Raw genomic sequence first — 15,843 nt, 5'->3', positions numbered from 1 at the left:
CTGACCGGACGTCTACCGAAATAACGCTTCTGATTGGTTTCTTTGTTATAACTGCACTGGCGATGCAGATTCTGGCACTTCTCATTGGACAGTACATTTTATAGTGCACAACTGATGGCCTGATCAAATTCTGCTTTTGGAAATCCTTGATGGATAGTAGACTCAACATGTCCAGTCATGCCAGTGTTTTGGAGCATACTAGCAGCGGTGTGTTCTATGCTAAAAGCAGGTGTGTTTGTATGGTGCGTGTGAAGGAAGTATTTGAAAGAAGACTTCCAAAAGTGGGAAGCAATATAAACTGTACAGAGTAAAACAAGAGAATGACCTGCATGTACAAATTCAAGATAAGCAAATATCTAAAAGCGTAAAAAAGTCACGGCAAAGGCCACTGGAAAGCTTTATTTTGTTCTTCGCCCAACCCATGCAGTGGCATGAACTAAGTCACTTTTAGTTTTGGTGATTTCTTGCTTCGAATTCGGGTAAAATAGAAAGTTTGAAATTGGAAAAGGTTTGGTATTTTTCAAATTCAGTTGCTAATTTCAGAATGAACGATGTGGGTATGGGCACTCTTGGTATGTCACGAAATAATTTCTTGGTAGTATAGCACTCAATGCAGTTTCGCAGCATTGCAGTGACCGAATGTTTGACCAATAATTAGTAGGCATGTACATATAATGCATATAAAACAATAGTAAAATAGCAAAACACTACTACAAAACTGGCAGGATACAAGCAGGGCTGGACTGACCAAAACTACCATAGTGCATTGCGAGGACCGTGGTGCACTTGTAACCTAGCAACGGATACTTACATTCGATTGGCTTATCTGATCCCCGTTGCATTGCTAGAATTATAGAAGAGGATTAGGGTACATCCTTCTTCTTCTAATCCAAGATGTTGAGCTTCAGGACTAAAGTAAATTTAGCATCTTCCCAACCAAACACTTCTTTTTCGAATAACCTTTGTGAATCCTCCACTCAAATATTGCATAAGAGAAAAGTCCATTTAGTAACACGAGAATATTCTCGGAATGACATGTTTTAGAAAATTTGGAGGAAAATTGACACATTTTACAAAGCGGGATACAGCAGCAGCTACACTAATCCCACTACTGAAAGCTGCGGAAAGGACCCCAAGCTCGAAATTCGTTTGGAAACGAAGATCGTATGGAAACAACCGCGGCTCGAAATTTGTATGGAAGTAACTGCGGCTCGAAATTTGTTTGGAAACAACCACGGCTCGAAATTTGTTTGGAGAAACAATCGTGGCTCGAATTTTGTTTGGAAACAACCGCATGCCATCCTGCACTTCTGTCGGTTGCTGATAAATTGAAAAGTGCAAGATATAAACTGTCAATACAAAACGTATATAAGACTTTAATTTTCATTTCGCAAAAAGTCACAGACAGTCTCTAGAGCCTTTGCTATCTCGGAGCCTTGTGTGTCAAGCTATAATATCCGATAGCTGGATGAAACTGATACAAATTGGTTCCCAACATGCATCGCGCTTAACCGGGTTTTAGCGGTGGCGTTGAGAACCAATTTGCTGTTTGATACCGACTCCAATTGGTCCGGACGGCGCGCGCGACCTATCATCTCAACCAGCAAACGTGCATTTACACTGAGTACGTGAGCAGTCAAGTTGTTAACACGATTCCATCACTTTGTGGAGGCAGCAATTTGATGGCGCGTTCTCCTCCCTTCACCTTCATTTTTCGGGTGTATTTTGTTGTAATTGGGAAAACGGACGTTCCGCCTTCTCTCTGGATGGAAACGTGTTAACTTCTAGACGGGTGCACAAATTGTTTTGTGAATGTGAGTCTGAGAATGGTCAGCCCTGATTCTAGTCAATAGTGTCGAATTGCAGATAAGGAGTATCTATATCTAGCAGACAGGGGGCGCTTTCTCCTCCATTACAGAAGAGGTCCATTTCCATGCTGGGGCCTACAGTATTCATGCAGGTGAAGATACATCAACCTCATTCCCAGGAATCTTTCATCAGGGACGTTTAGTGTAATGTTCACGTAGATGTGATGCAAGATCGTTTTAGGTTTTCGATTGTTTGGTCTACCGTTTAGCTTGCCGTAAGTTTTGTCATGAATTTCAGCTTCAAAGAAAAATTTCCAGTAAAATCCATTTGCCATATCATGTCATTTGTTTTGACAAAGGGATTGATTGCCACTGGGAAGGAGTTTGGATACAGTGCTTGCTTGATTTGTTAGGATTGTGCACAGTTCATACCAACCCGTAGGCCTATATTTTCATTAATTTCAATAAATAATTTGGGTTCGAAGGTGTACCCCTGTTGAGTTAAGGTTGTATCTGCCCACCATATAGTTATTGTTGGCTTGGTAAAATGTGCTCCCTTCCAGGCCCCTTTTCAGCCCTTTTTGATTAAATATAGCAGATTATTTAAATCCGCGGCGTTAAAATCCCACACACTAAATATTTGCACAAACCCCCATTGTGGGATCCATTACCAGGTGAAAGTAATAAGTGCACAGCCCCAAAGATCAAGAACCCACTGCTTCGACTACAATACGCAAACATACTATCAAGAATAAATAAAGACTACAGTCTTTACGAATTCTTGATACTATACATTTATATTTACAGTGTACGGCTTTTCCACCAATTAATTACAAGATTTTTGCAGTTTCCTAAGGAATAACTTAACGCCAGTTGGGTAACATAGATTTCTAATTTAGAGAATTTAGATGATAACTGATTTCGGCGCAATTATCAAACTTTTATCCATATTTTATTTTGCAGCTTCGATCGAATCGAAGGATCAACAATTACCACACCTTTCACAGCATAGCATTGGTCAACACCAAACTCAAAAGCAAAATGTAATTTAGTAATTCTTGATCAATTGTTTCTGCAGAAAACCTTTTGATACACACTTTAATTGAATTATTAAAGCTTTGAATATCCAAAAACGAACGTATTGCCTAAATATGGAAGAAAACCGAATGAAAAAAACCCTCTCAACTTCGCATGCCCTCGCCACTGCCTTGTTTGCTACTACGCATGCCCAGACTTACCTTTATTGTACCCTCTGTTGACTTCCGGCGTAGCTTTGGTCTCCTGTTCCGTCGAATACATTTGCATAAGAGTCTTTTCCATCCACGGAAAAAGTAATAGATGGACTTCGGGCTCACGATCAGGTTAAATGGTGGCGGGAGAGTGGAGCCTTCGTCGAAGTATCCCATCCACAACTTAGAGCGGGCGAACTTCCATTCTCTGTCGGCGTGGTCCTGAAGCAATGTCAAGGTCAAGGTGAAAGTTCATGGTCACGGTGTTATATGTGGTCAAGGTCAAAGACAATATTTGAAGCTGCACTCGCCCTCATAATTTGAGTATTACTCCGGGGTATTACTGCATGCAAGCTTTAGGCAGTAAATAAAGCAACAGTTGGTTTCAAATAGTGGGCTGCTCGAAGAGATATGTACACCATACTGATCGTCGATCGTGTGCTGCAAGAATTCTTGTATATAGGATTAATAGACTTCTACAAAAATCACATGAAAAGAAAATGAAACGTATTGCACTTGCCTCTATGGTAAGAAATGAATTTGACATCATGGCGATCAGCATGTTTATAAGGACGATGATGGCCATGGCGTGATAGACAATGAACAGGGTCTCCCCGATACCCTCCGTGAAGAACACCTTGACCACGCCGTCACTCCCCATCAGGTTCATACGGACCTCGTTCTTGTTGGTGAGACCAAATAACGACCAGAAGAGGGTTACTAGAGTGGTACCCAGCCTAAAAGGCAAACAGATGTGATTAGATATATCAGAATTGGTCAACGGGGTATTACCGCAGGGCAAACAGATAAAATGATATCAACCAGAATGTCGGTAACCGGTGTGCTACCTTCAAATAACGGGTGCAGACTTTTGAAATGATATTAACTAGAAAAGGTGACCGGTATGCCACCGAACCGAACGGGAAGGTATAGGAGGATTCTGGGGTAAACTTTACACTCTCAAAATGTATTAGTAAAAACAACTAATTTGGTAGTCCCTATTGCAGCAACTGTGAAATTATTCCATCAAATTGTTCCACCAAAAAAGGAGTGAAAACTACCATTAAAGTGGTTAAGAATTACTCCATGTATTTTGATAGTGAAAATAACTAATTTCACAGTCGGTGCAATAGCAACTACCAGAGTAGTAAAAATTACTATCAAAAAAACATTTTTACCATTTTAATTTAAGAGTGTATAACGAATGAAATGCTACTTACGACAAAAACGGATTTTCCTTTGTTGCCGCACAAGTTGTATTATCTCGCGCCGCCCTTTCTAACTTCAGCGTCCTATTGAAATAAAAGTACAGCTGGTTCAATCCACACGCAAACGAGATCACGACGAGAAAAAATATAAACAAGAACTTGGCAATATCTATCAGCATACATCCCAACGAGATCTGCAGGGGCCCCAAATGGGGGTTCGCTTGAAACAAGAAAATAATCCGAGCAAAACTGAATACGTTTGCGATGGCGAATAATCCTTCTGAGATGAGCGTGGGGTCGTATTCAGGCCAGTCTTTTCTGTTTAGCTCCTTGGGTTCTGCGTCTGTCATGTGGACCTGGTACCAGGATACCATTCGGAGGGAGAATGAGCAGAGATACAGCGACAGCATGATGAAGTCCATCCAGTTCCACCATTGCCGGATATAGGCCTTGCATCCTTCCTCCCACACTTGTTTCACTTCCGCCCAAACAAAACCTGCAATGAAAGGTTAAGGTCAATGAGACATGCAGTGTCTTGAAGAAGGCATCTTGGCACAAATGTGCACTGGATATTATTTCAAAACTAATCAGGGGAGCAATATTCTTAAGTCACGTGTGCATGTAACGTCATTTCCGCAGTCCTAGTCACTCTATAATGTCCACTCGTAAATGTTATGTCCGCAGCGTTTGGTGCTCTGAAGGGCGAACTCCCGATCGGATTTCTTTGAAGTTTGATTTTTATCAGTCTTCACCTAAAAACCGAACAGGGTATTCTCGTTTTAGTAACCACGGTAACGAAATTATTTTTTTGGTATTCATTTGTGTACATTGACGTAGTGCATTGAATTTGGACATTTTCCGCTCTGTACGGTTTATTTTCTCGACCAATCTGGATGAAATATTCAGGTTATTATTATTTGTGTCAATTTACTCAAGAATGAATGAGAAATATCCAGAAACAAAATATGGCCCATCCAGAGGACCGTCAGAAGCATCATTGGCTCACATGCATGTATGACATCATGAATACAAATAACATCAACATATTATGACCGCACCGCAGTGAATTGGTCTGTCACCTCCCATTGGTAGATACAATGCAGATGCCTCACCTGCAACCCAAATGAATATGAGCCATTCCAATTCCGAGGGGAAAGGTCCCCGATCGAACGCCCTCGATTCATCGTCGACCATCTCCGTAGAGGCAAATAATAACATTGTAAGGAAAGCAGCAAACGAGGCGCTGTGGTATAAAAATTTCATGAACGGACTCCGCAGGATTTGGCCAACGCGGCTTCGCGGAACAATCAAATAGTTTAGCACGAATAACGGCAGCATTGCGATCAGCATGATGCACATAAAGCTTTTCGTAATCACATTTCGCTTCCGCCAACCTGGAAGTCCTTCGTACCAGATCCCAGTCAACAATTGCTGACAGTTTGGATGCGAAACGAATTGTTTTTGTTCGTATTTTAGCGCGAGTTTTAACCTTGAGAGACTGAGTTTCTCATCGTATCCGCCCTCTTGCGGCGGTGGGACTTCGTCTTCGTCTGATTCTTTGTTGAGAACAGCTATAACTTCTTCAGAACTTCGGCACTGGTCTAATAAATCACATGCGTATTTCTTACACGAATCAGCGAGTGTGTTATACGTGTCTTTAAATTCGTTCTCCCGTTTCGCTAAGTGTTGTAGCTCCCACGAAAGTTTAAAAGCAGTTAAGATTGGATCTGGACTAGTGAGAGAGATCCACGCTGGACTTGCCAGCGCGCGGAAAGTGTGTATACGCAACAGCGAATGTCGCAAACTATCCTCATTCACCTGTTGTATGCATTTCTCACAATCGCAAGACAACACATGCGGCTTCGCGATCGTCGCGCCCCGCGAAAGCAGCAGCTGCAATATTTCAAACTGATTACACGTTGCGGCCAGAATCACAGGGCTTATATCGGGGCTGTATTCAGAACTTTGTTCACCGCTACATATCTTTGTCTTTGCCCATTCGAAGCCGAGCATTTCCCGGGTGATGCTCGGGTGGTCGATGAGCATCTCCACGATTCTATAGACACCCTCTCGGATGGCGTAAAGGAGAGCGTCCCCGATCTTGACGCCATCTTGGTGCAGGAGTAACTCCACGATCTCCGTGTTTTCATTGTCGACGGCAATCTGAAAAGACCAATTAAGTATAAGCATGAAAAAAAGATGATGCGGTTAACATCATTTAGCTGTCGAAGGTTAGACTTTTCACTAACAAGGATAGTGACCAGGCAATACCGCTGGAAGTTCAGTATGTTAAAAACGGGCCGGGACTGAATCAGAACTCGATCTTTCGTCGAAGCTTGTGGGACCCCTACGGCAAGCGTTCGGACGAATCTCACTTCTGCAACCGTTGTCATATTTGATCCGCAGCAAAAAATGTTTCGATACAATCATCATCAGTATTACCGGCGTCGTTACACAATCGGATTTTTGGCGGAGGTATGGAGTCGACTACCCCCCTATGTCGAAGATTTTAATTTCCCTGGCATAGACACTCGGTACGAGAGACCACGGCTTTTAGTCTCATCCGACAGACCCTTGAATATTCATAAGTTGTGTTGTGAAGAGCCAGGAATTTTCGTTCGCTGAAAACCACGCCGGTTCATCCAGATATGCAATCCTGGGTTCACCCCGGAACCGAACTTGCGCCCTATAACGTGGTAGCTAGTAGTGCCAACCACTAGGTTTTGAGGTTATTCGGGATACAACTAATTTCATATTTACCTGAATCGCCGACCTCCCTAAGATGTTTGTACAGTTGACATTGACTGGATTAGGTCCCTGCAGACAGCGCGCCACAGTATGTTTGTCTCCCCTCTCGGCCGCCTCCAGGAAGAGACGCTCTTGGGGGTCCATCCTGCTGCCCGGCTTAAGGGGTTCTAGGGGTATTGGGATGGCCCTCCCTGATCCCTTACTCCCCTGTCTCATCGGCCCCCTTCTACCACTGCCATAGCGACTTGTGGCCAAGGAATCCATGATGAGTGGAGGGCCCGCTCACGTCAACTGGAAAAGAGAACATAATCGATGGTTTAAAAAGCTCTGTACTTCTCGTGACACATTTTTCGACCCAGGAAGATCTGCTCACTGGGAAAAAAACGTTCATTAATAGCTGACTTCTCAAGAAGCATTTCCCTCCCCAGGATCTGCTTACAAAGGAATATTTGATTAGCTAATGGTTCATCTCCGCCTTTTTTCGTTATTCATTCCACGACCAGTACTGACAGTCAGAAAATATAATAGCGTTAAGGTTTTTCGCCATCGCCGAGTTTTGACGATGTACCGCCGAGTCTCTGGCCCACACCCTTGTGTACATCCTAAACATGCCTAAAAAACAAACTGGCGGCACCAAATTAAGGGCGATACCACTATTTCCAAGAAAACAGTGCTGTCCACCGGTGTAACCCATGCATGTACCGGGCATGAGTTAGAAACTTGCAGACCGTACCAAACAACTACATCTCCTTGTTGCTCCAGAGGGGTGCCTACAAATTTGAGAAACATTTCCAACTCATTGTTATGAAGTGCTACATAAAGCGGTTTATAGAAGCAGCGCTATGCCATCTTCGTTGGAAAGCTTTTGTCGAACACTTCTCGTTCTGATGGCATGGTACCATACATAAGACTATAATTCGACATTTTTCTGAAGTTTTCCTCAAACTAGTTCTATTGTCCTAAAATGGCTAAACCGTCCTCTCGATACCGATTACCACCAACACTCGAGAGTCCGCCTCCCAACCCGCAGCCCGTACCCCATGTTATAGACTACCGTAAATGGCAAATCATAGTTGCTATGGAAACCAAACATAAGAATCTAGTCTGTACATTGTGTCAACTGAATGAGAGTCTCTTCCCATCACAATTCTTGAGGGGGGGGGGCAATTAACTGTTTGTGTCTGGTATCGGATGACTCGAGTCGGTGCAAATCGCGACACACGTTCGTAATTTGTGGTGATCTATCCATAATCGAGGTCTGGGTACGCGAAAGATCTGTCATCCTCCTCTGAAGATTTATATCTTTGAGAAGTAGGTCACACATGCGCATATCAATCTCTGCCACGGTACTCATTGATGCGCATGCGTAACCAGACGACACAGAATTCGGAAATCTTGTCCCAAATTCTGGCGTTGATTTAAAATCTACATGGGAGAGTTGATCACTGTTGGAAGATATGAACATCTCGCCCTGTTCTTGTTCTTTTGTTGAATCCTCGTTCTTGCCCTTCGCTCTTTGCTGACAATATCACGCGTTGTCACATACTCCGGCGCAGTGATAGTTAATAGTCCTGTGATGAGGCGGATGGAGAATGTCGCTATCACTGCGCACTTGTACGGAGAATTAGATACATACATGCAATAATAATATAGGACTCGTGATTTTTTTTCTTTGGTATATTTAGGGACAGGATTTTAGACCACATCATCATTTCACTTGTATATATATATGTTTTTGTACAATACGGTGAAGTTCTAATAAATAAATTAGTTGCACAATACCCTTGTGGATAACATTTATTTGGATCGCCGGTTCAGAAGGATCGACCCCCACGAAAACTGTTTCGTGGGAATCGATGTATGCCTTTGATAAAGCCCGCAGCACACTAGCCGCCAACTTTGGCGACGAGAAGCGTTCAGCTGACGCCTCTCGACGCCGAAGTTGGCGGCCAGTGGATCCCGGTCAGAGCATACCTGCCCAGAATCGGCGACCAGTAGCGTCTTTTCCGCAACTTTAGGCTGCCATTTTGAAATCATGTGACATCAAGACGCAAGCTGATTGGTCATAGCCTCGCCGCCGACGCCAATTCAGGCGGCAATCCGTAGCACACCTGGCTTCTTCTTGCGTTCAAACGCGGCGATACGCGTAAAAAATCAAACATGTTAGATATTTGGCGTTTAGTTGCGGCAAGTGGCGTCAAGTCGCGTTCGCTGACGCCGTTCGTAGCAGACTAGGGATTTTTCAGGCGTTCAGGACTCGTGCGGCAAAAAACGCCAGTGAACGCCGAAGTTGGCGGCTAGTGTGCTGCGGGCTTAAGACTGTAAAACATCGGAATTTTGGCCAAGGTGCGTGCGGCTTTGTTTACAGATAATAGACCGTGTATTGGGCCAGGCCTGAATTCTTTTAACTTCGAGGTAGGGGCACAATAGCGTAATGTGCAAGACTTTTGGACTGCCCTGGCATTAAAGTAGGCCCTACGGATATGGTCCCATTTATGGTTCCATTATCTATATTTTTTTGAGAGCGCCAACCTGTCAATCACACACCGTTATATAATTTTGAAAGTATCTTCTAACTTCTATTCCAAGCATTGTTTGTATTGACCACTAATGCAGTAAAATATCAACTTTCATTGAGATAAAACAGACAGCGAGATGGATTACATCAAAATTGCCCTAGCCTGCAGCCTTCCCATCCAAAATCGAATGGCCGCGTTGAGATTCTAAATGGGAATATTGCGAAAGTAATCAAAGTGTTTTCCGTTTTGTTTCATCGATTTCGAATCGATGTAACTTCGTTGGTAGCAGCTACACTCAGAAAAACTCAATGGTTCGAAAACCGAGAAACTTAAGATTTGGAGTGAAATTTCACCCGAAGAGGCCACACGAAGATTGATTCCCTGTACTAGAAGATCGATCTCTTGCAATAGACAGGGCATTAAAGACAGCGCGTCGTGTTTCAGTGATCGTTTAGTGCCACGGTGACATTTAAGTGACAATATTGGAACATTTGGCCTTTGTATATTGAATTGGTTTATAGATTTTCTTGTTTTCAGTAGCATTATTGATAAAAACAGGGGAGACGCCAAATCGAAATTTGATCAGGTCCCATTCCTCATTGAAGTTCCCGGACTCATCAAAGCTGAAATTTTACCAACCTTCACATACTTGCTTAAAATCTGCATTGTTTTAATTTTCAAAATGTTACCGATATTCTTTGATGCATATACCGTGCAACCAGGTCAATTAACACCAAATCTCTTCATTTAAAGGGTACTGTGTAATCAAAAAAATTAAAGGATTAAAATATGCATGTAGATTGATCAGTCGTGTAGCCCAGGACACCTGACCCTGTCGCTCGAACTATTGGCCAACATATCCTGCCACCGTCAGTGCCGGGGTCATGAAAGCTCCAAGCTCTGACTGCAGTCGCCCATGTCGAATCAATCATTACCCCTATCCCCTAATGTGCAGCCGGGCCGCTGCTTTTACGTCATCACCATGTCCGATCAATACCCTTTTACGCTTTGCCAAGGTTTTGGTACAGAGTTGAAAATCATGTAATTTCGCATTTACACGATTTCGTTTGTACGAGCAGACGATATTTTAAAATATTTAGCCAATCGCCGTGGACGGGAACCTAAATGAAAGTGGTCGAAAGCACCGGTGGTTGCAATCTTTATCGTTTCCACTGAAGGGGAAGATGAATAGGCTAACCTTCCATCGCCTCTCCTGTCCAGTGCATTCTCGCGTGCACCAACATTGACCAGGCCAAGCCGCCCTAACCTGTCCGGCGCCTATCGCCCTTCCAGTGCATTCTCGCGTGCACTATTAACATAACCAGGCCAAGGCTTAACCTGTCCGTCGCCTTTCTCCTCTCCCAGTGCATTCTCGCGTGCACTAACATAACCAGGCCAAGCCCTCACCTGTCCGTCGCCTATCTCTTCTCCAAGTGCATTCTCGCGTGCACTAACATAACCAGGCCAAGCCCTAACCTGTCCCCCGCCTATCTCCTCTTCCACACCACTAACATTGATTGATTTCATAATAACACCATCGATCGGCCAAAAGGATTTACCAAATCATTCTTTTCTCATCATGAGCACATTATAAGGCAGGATCTACTTGGATACTGAGGATGGTGCAATTCACAGACAGGTTGGAATTGACAGACGTGAGGAGCCTTAACCCTGCATTGACAGAGTTAGGCCTATTTTATGAAATTTTAGACATAGGGTAACCCGTACTCCTTGCGCAGTGATAGTGGTGTGATGAGGCACCGTCCGACTCTCACTGCTTGAATTGGCCGTCATTGCAATCTGAATATAGTGAAATACTTCATCCACGGCACTACAAGACTTTTTGTTATTCTTTGTTATTCCAAAAATTCAAACCAAATCGGCTGCAACACCGAAATCGCTGCGGCTAAAACGATGCCACGCTGGAGATGGATTGGGGGCATGCTTAGAAAGACATGCTTAGAAAGAAGGTTTTTAGGGCGAATATGCAAACTGTAGTGGTTTTTGTTACTGAAGCGTAAAAAACATAATGAAAGTTTGATTTTGAGATTCTTAAAACCTAAAGCTCAAAACCTTTGTCTAATTGCATTATAAATATCTTTCTTTCAGATCTCCAAATTTACCCACAATAACAAACTCGCAGTGAGCTTAAATGAACCATTATGGTTGTTGATAGGTCATCACCCTAATAGCACGTGGTTCCGTGGCTACATTACTTGAAACGAAACGGAAGAATCTGTGTAATGACATTTATGTAATGACAGAGTAATTTTGTATATTTTTCTTATATTCATGTAATATTATTACCACTGTTATTGATATTGCTTAAGCATAAAGAATGAAAAGCACAAATGCACATGGTACACAAAACATGCAAGAGTTTGGGCTTGTAGTACCCTGTAGATCGAAAGTGACAAAAAAAATATCTGGGTGTTCTTTTCACGTAAACGAGGCATATGGCAGTAAAATTGCCCTAACCATATTATATAACACATAATATAACACACTAGTATTCCAAAACATCGTATACGAAAAGGTACAAGATTATCTCAGGCTCAAATATCAAATATTTCAAAACAAGCCTACAATGTATTGCGAATGTATTGTTAAGTTATGAATTGCACGTAGAATCTTACCATAAATTTGCACGCGAGTATTCCTATCCATCGTATATTCCATAGCTATCCAGGGAATGGAAGACGCGCTATCAGCAGCAACAGGGTACATCCTTACAGAATCTCCGCCACTCAATATTCCTCAGCGTTCCTTTCCCGACCAGCAACTATACATCACATTGTTCATCACGACACATATTGTAACACCCGACTTCTGATTAGAACAGATTGAGGCAAAAGCGATTGCAATTTGGCGGTTATTTGTTCAACTGAATGGACCCACTTCTGATATGATCTGGTCGATATTGGCTGAGGAATCTTTTTGTTGATGCTTTAGTAACAGTTGAAATTGACTGCTTTGGTGTTTTTTCTTGCGCTATCAAAGGCTGGTTCGCAAGTTGGCCTTTCGCTTTAGCCTATCCTCCTTACCAACAACTAAAAACCACGTTTTCACGATACGTTGTCATACCCGACATAAAAAAAGATCGAGGCCAAAGCGATAGCAATACCAAATTGTTTTTTCATTTGCATCAAGGCACCAGTTGTTTTCAATTTGCTGCGCCTCTCGATCTCAGGATGTTTATTTGAGAATCAAATGCTCTCTACGTGATCGTCATTGGATGAGGTTTATTTTAGTTTATGACGCGGTCGCAATTCCATTGATTGGAATGACTTTGCTTTGTTTTGGGAACATCCAGTGCTTCTTAAAACTTGCCAAGTTATCTGAAGACTTGCCTAATTTTCATGAGAGTTGCCAAATCGGTTAAAAATCTGTCTTTTTTTGTGGCAGGAAGTATCGCAATTTGGACATTGTTGGCTGAATCGAATGGTAATTGGCTCAGTTGCCTTTTTGTCAATGGTGTGTCGCGAGCCAGAATTGATTGCAACCTGTGTATTCTTTGTTGCACTCTCCAACGCGTTTGCTTGCTGAGATAAAGTTGTTAGCAATACCGTACTCTATATTTGGCCCATTATTTCGATTTGACCGTTATTTGTTGAATCGAACGCTTCCGATGTAGTCATTATTGGCTCAGGTAATGTATAATTTGTCATTAAGTGTCACAGACCAATGTTGATCGCTTCCTCAGAAGTAAAAATAAAAGCCAGAGATTGTAATGGGGTCAGATGCTAATAGATCATCGCCATTACCTTTGTGAAGCGTCGCAAACCTTACTTGAGTAACTTGGAAACCAACGAAATTGCGATTAGGTAAAATTTCTAGTGCGGCATTTTATGCAGCGCTTTTTTAGGAAATCCTTTCCCAAAGCGCTTTGACATATCGGCCTCTTGACGTTGTTGTCAATGCAGTGTTTCAGCCCTAAAGTTATGACCAATTTGGCGTTACCTATTTCCATTTAGGCCCCTTGCTGAATGCTGTATCCAACGCCTGTTCATGAGCCGTCCTCGATTTGTCAAATAACTAAAACTTTTGTCGCATCCTCTATATCCGGTGTCCGATCATTTGACCCCAATGACGTACATCCTTCTTGCAGTCTCTCCCTTAGGCCAAGCAAAATGTAGCTTCATGTTGAATTCATAGCGTTACACTCAAAAGCAGCAACATTAACTGCATTCCAATTTGGTGCTTCTTCATTGAAGTATCCAATAGAGTGGAAAGCTGATGATTTTGCGCAAATTGGGTAATCTTTGTTGAGTGTGTGGCGGAATGGACCAGAATAATAGCCTTTGATGCTCAACTCGTTGGGAGTGAAATTCATGAGGTGAATCTGGCGTGATGCAATATGGTGAGTAGATTAAGGCTTACTCTAAAATGATGCACGTCTGATGAAAAAATACTAAGTTGCCACAGAGGCCGTTTTCAGGCGAAATACATTAAATAAGTATTTGGTCAGTATCCATGGGGAAAAAGGGTATCATTGTAAAGGTGTTATTCAAAATGAAGAAAGCTAAGTACCACTATTTATTTCCAAATGGGAGCGAATCAGCAATGCGTGAACTCTGCCTTCAATGACTTCCGGTCCTCTATGGTTGGGAAGAAAACGTCATTTCGTTGTAGCCAGCGTTCAAGCATCCATTTTGTTCGTGTATCATGTGTTTCAAATATCCAATGAAATGTCCAAACGTTTACCAAAAGATCCAAATGCACTGCCTTCAGCAGAAGCTGGTTTCTCAGTCTAAGAGCAGATTCGGGCACAGCGTATTCCGAGATGAGCCTTTGTCGTAAACTTCTCAACCGGCTGGACAGCATTCCAGATCCATTTTCGTTATGTAAAGTACGTCCAATGCGGTATACGTATTTGAAGTTTCAGCTGCGAATTCCAGTATATCTCGCTTAAGCACTTTCGGTCGCGGCACCCTCCGAACTCTGTGTTCGTTGCCAACACTTGCACCGTGTCTCTCCTGATCTCAGGTGTGATTCCTAATCGGCCGTAATCAGCCCGGCCAATTGTCTGAAGAATATATACATAACAGCTGCTGACGTAGTTAATTGTTCCCCAAAGAATCATCTATTCCGTGAGACAGCTTCACGCAATGTACATTCTCTCATTTTCTATTGGAAGAGCTCAGCCGCGGGACGTTCGATTATCGACCCTGTTAACATCCGGGCGATTCGGCTATCGACCCGGGTAACATTCATTCATCTACTGACAAGAAGGTATTGAACTGTTGTCAAAACTGTAAAGAATGAAATCGATTTTAAGATTTGTACGTGATTTTTACGGCGCTGATTCACAAGTCTGGTGATGTTTGTCAACAGACTCAATGGAGGGTGTTTCCCATTCTTTTCGTTTCTTAGTTACGCAAATACAACTAATGTGTAACCAGGTGTTTGATTATTTGCTTCCTCTCAAGAAGTGCACTGAATTCCAGATTACAATAACATAAAAAGACTATCGCCGTGCATGTCTGTTCGGTCATGGAACTGCAAGATGAATCGAAGTGGCCTGTTGCTTAGGTGAATAAAGCTAAGGTATGAATGAAAAGCCGTCGACGTCTAGACGACAGGTATTTCACCATGCTGACAAAGCCATCTTGACCCTCAACGCATTGACATTACTCAGCTTCCAGGCAACGCCCGTATGGGCGGAGGCTACGGAGGCAATACCGCTGGAAGTTCAGTATGGACATAGCCGGCACTAGCATCTATCGGGCAATTTCTGAGAGAAACTAAACATAACTTCGGTACAGCACTGCAGTTAGGACGACCTTGAGTATTAAAAGATCGTTTCAACGACGATTTATTAGCTCCTGGTTGAATGCATACCAGCAGGCATCAACGAATAACCCTCCCAAAAAAGCGCGGAACGCATAGTCCCGAATAAAGATACCAAATTCAAGATATCACAACTTAGTGAGACCTGAAGGGTTAAGATTTACCGCCTTCGATACAGCGAAGGGCAACGACCAGAATCTGCTCTCGTTTCCAAGGCAATCAAATATACAAGGAGCACCAGAAACCTACTGTTTCCATGGAAACCTGTTCCAAGGGAGGATGATATTGGTAGCAAACTGATTGGACGCGTTACCAGGTTCACCGACATGGGACATGGTCGTTAGGTGTCATGTTACAATTGGTGTTATGTAATCACACGTTTACCCATCTGGTGGTACAATTTGTTGGTTACCAATTCGTTTTCTTCTTCTTAAGCGTTCACTCTGCAGGTGTTTTTTCAGGGAGTATTTTTTTATTCATTGTCCTATTCATCAATTCATGCCAGTAGGCGTTTGCTTGCTACAACCTAAGTTTTGCATCT

General features: G+C 42.8%; 1 protein-coding gene across 4 annotated transcripts in view; it reads right to left on the bottom strand.

Annotated features, from left to right (window-relative positions):
• LOC135493830 (transient-receptor-potential-like protein) overlaps window positions 1–15,843 on the bottom strand; it is a 29,803-nt gene that overhangs the window by 6,054 nt on the left and 7,906 nt on the right. For 2 of the 4 annotated variants that reach the window (XM_064781418.1, XM_064781421.1), the window contains exons 2-7: window positions 7,006–7,284; window positions 5,358–6,408; window positions 4,258–4,741; window positions 3,558–3,774; window positions 3,047–3,259; window positions 812–844 (exon numbers count right to left, since the gene is read on the bottom strand). In XM_064781418.1, the coding sequence (XP_064637488.1) occupies window positions 812–844; window positions 3,047–3,259; window positions 3,558–3,774; window positions 4,258–4,741; window positions 5,358–6,408; window positions 7,006–7,257 (2,250 nt within the window). In that variant the 5' untranslated portion in view covers window positions 7,258–7,284. Of the gene's footprint in view, window positions 1–811; window positions 845–3,046; window positions 3,260–3,557; window positions 3,775–4,257; window positions 4,742–5,357; window positions 6,409–7,005; window positions 7,285–12,148; window positions 12,308–15,843 lie in introns of those variants that run through there. The other 2 variants (XM_064781419.1, XM_064781420.1) reach the window with 2 other exon arrangements.

Source organism: Lineus longissimus, chromosome 9 (assembly GCF_910592395.1).
Source record: "Lineus longissimus chromosome 9, tnLinLong1.2, whole genome shotgun sequence".
Taxonomy (NCBI): Eukaryota; Metazoa; Nemertea; class Pilidiophora; order Heteronemertea; family Lineidae; genus Lineus; species Lineus longissimus.
Note: the sequence above shows the minus strand (reverse complement) of the source record. Positions and strands in the feature narration are given on the sequence as shown.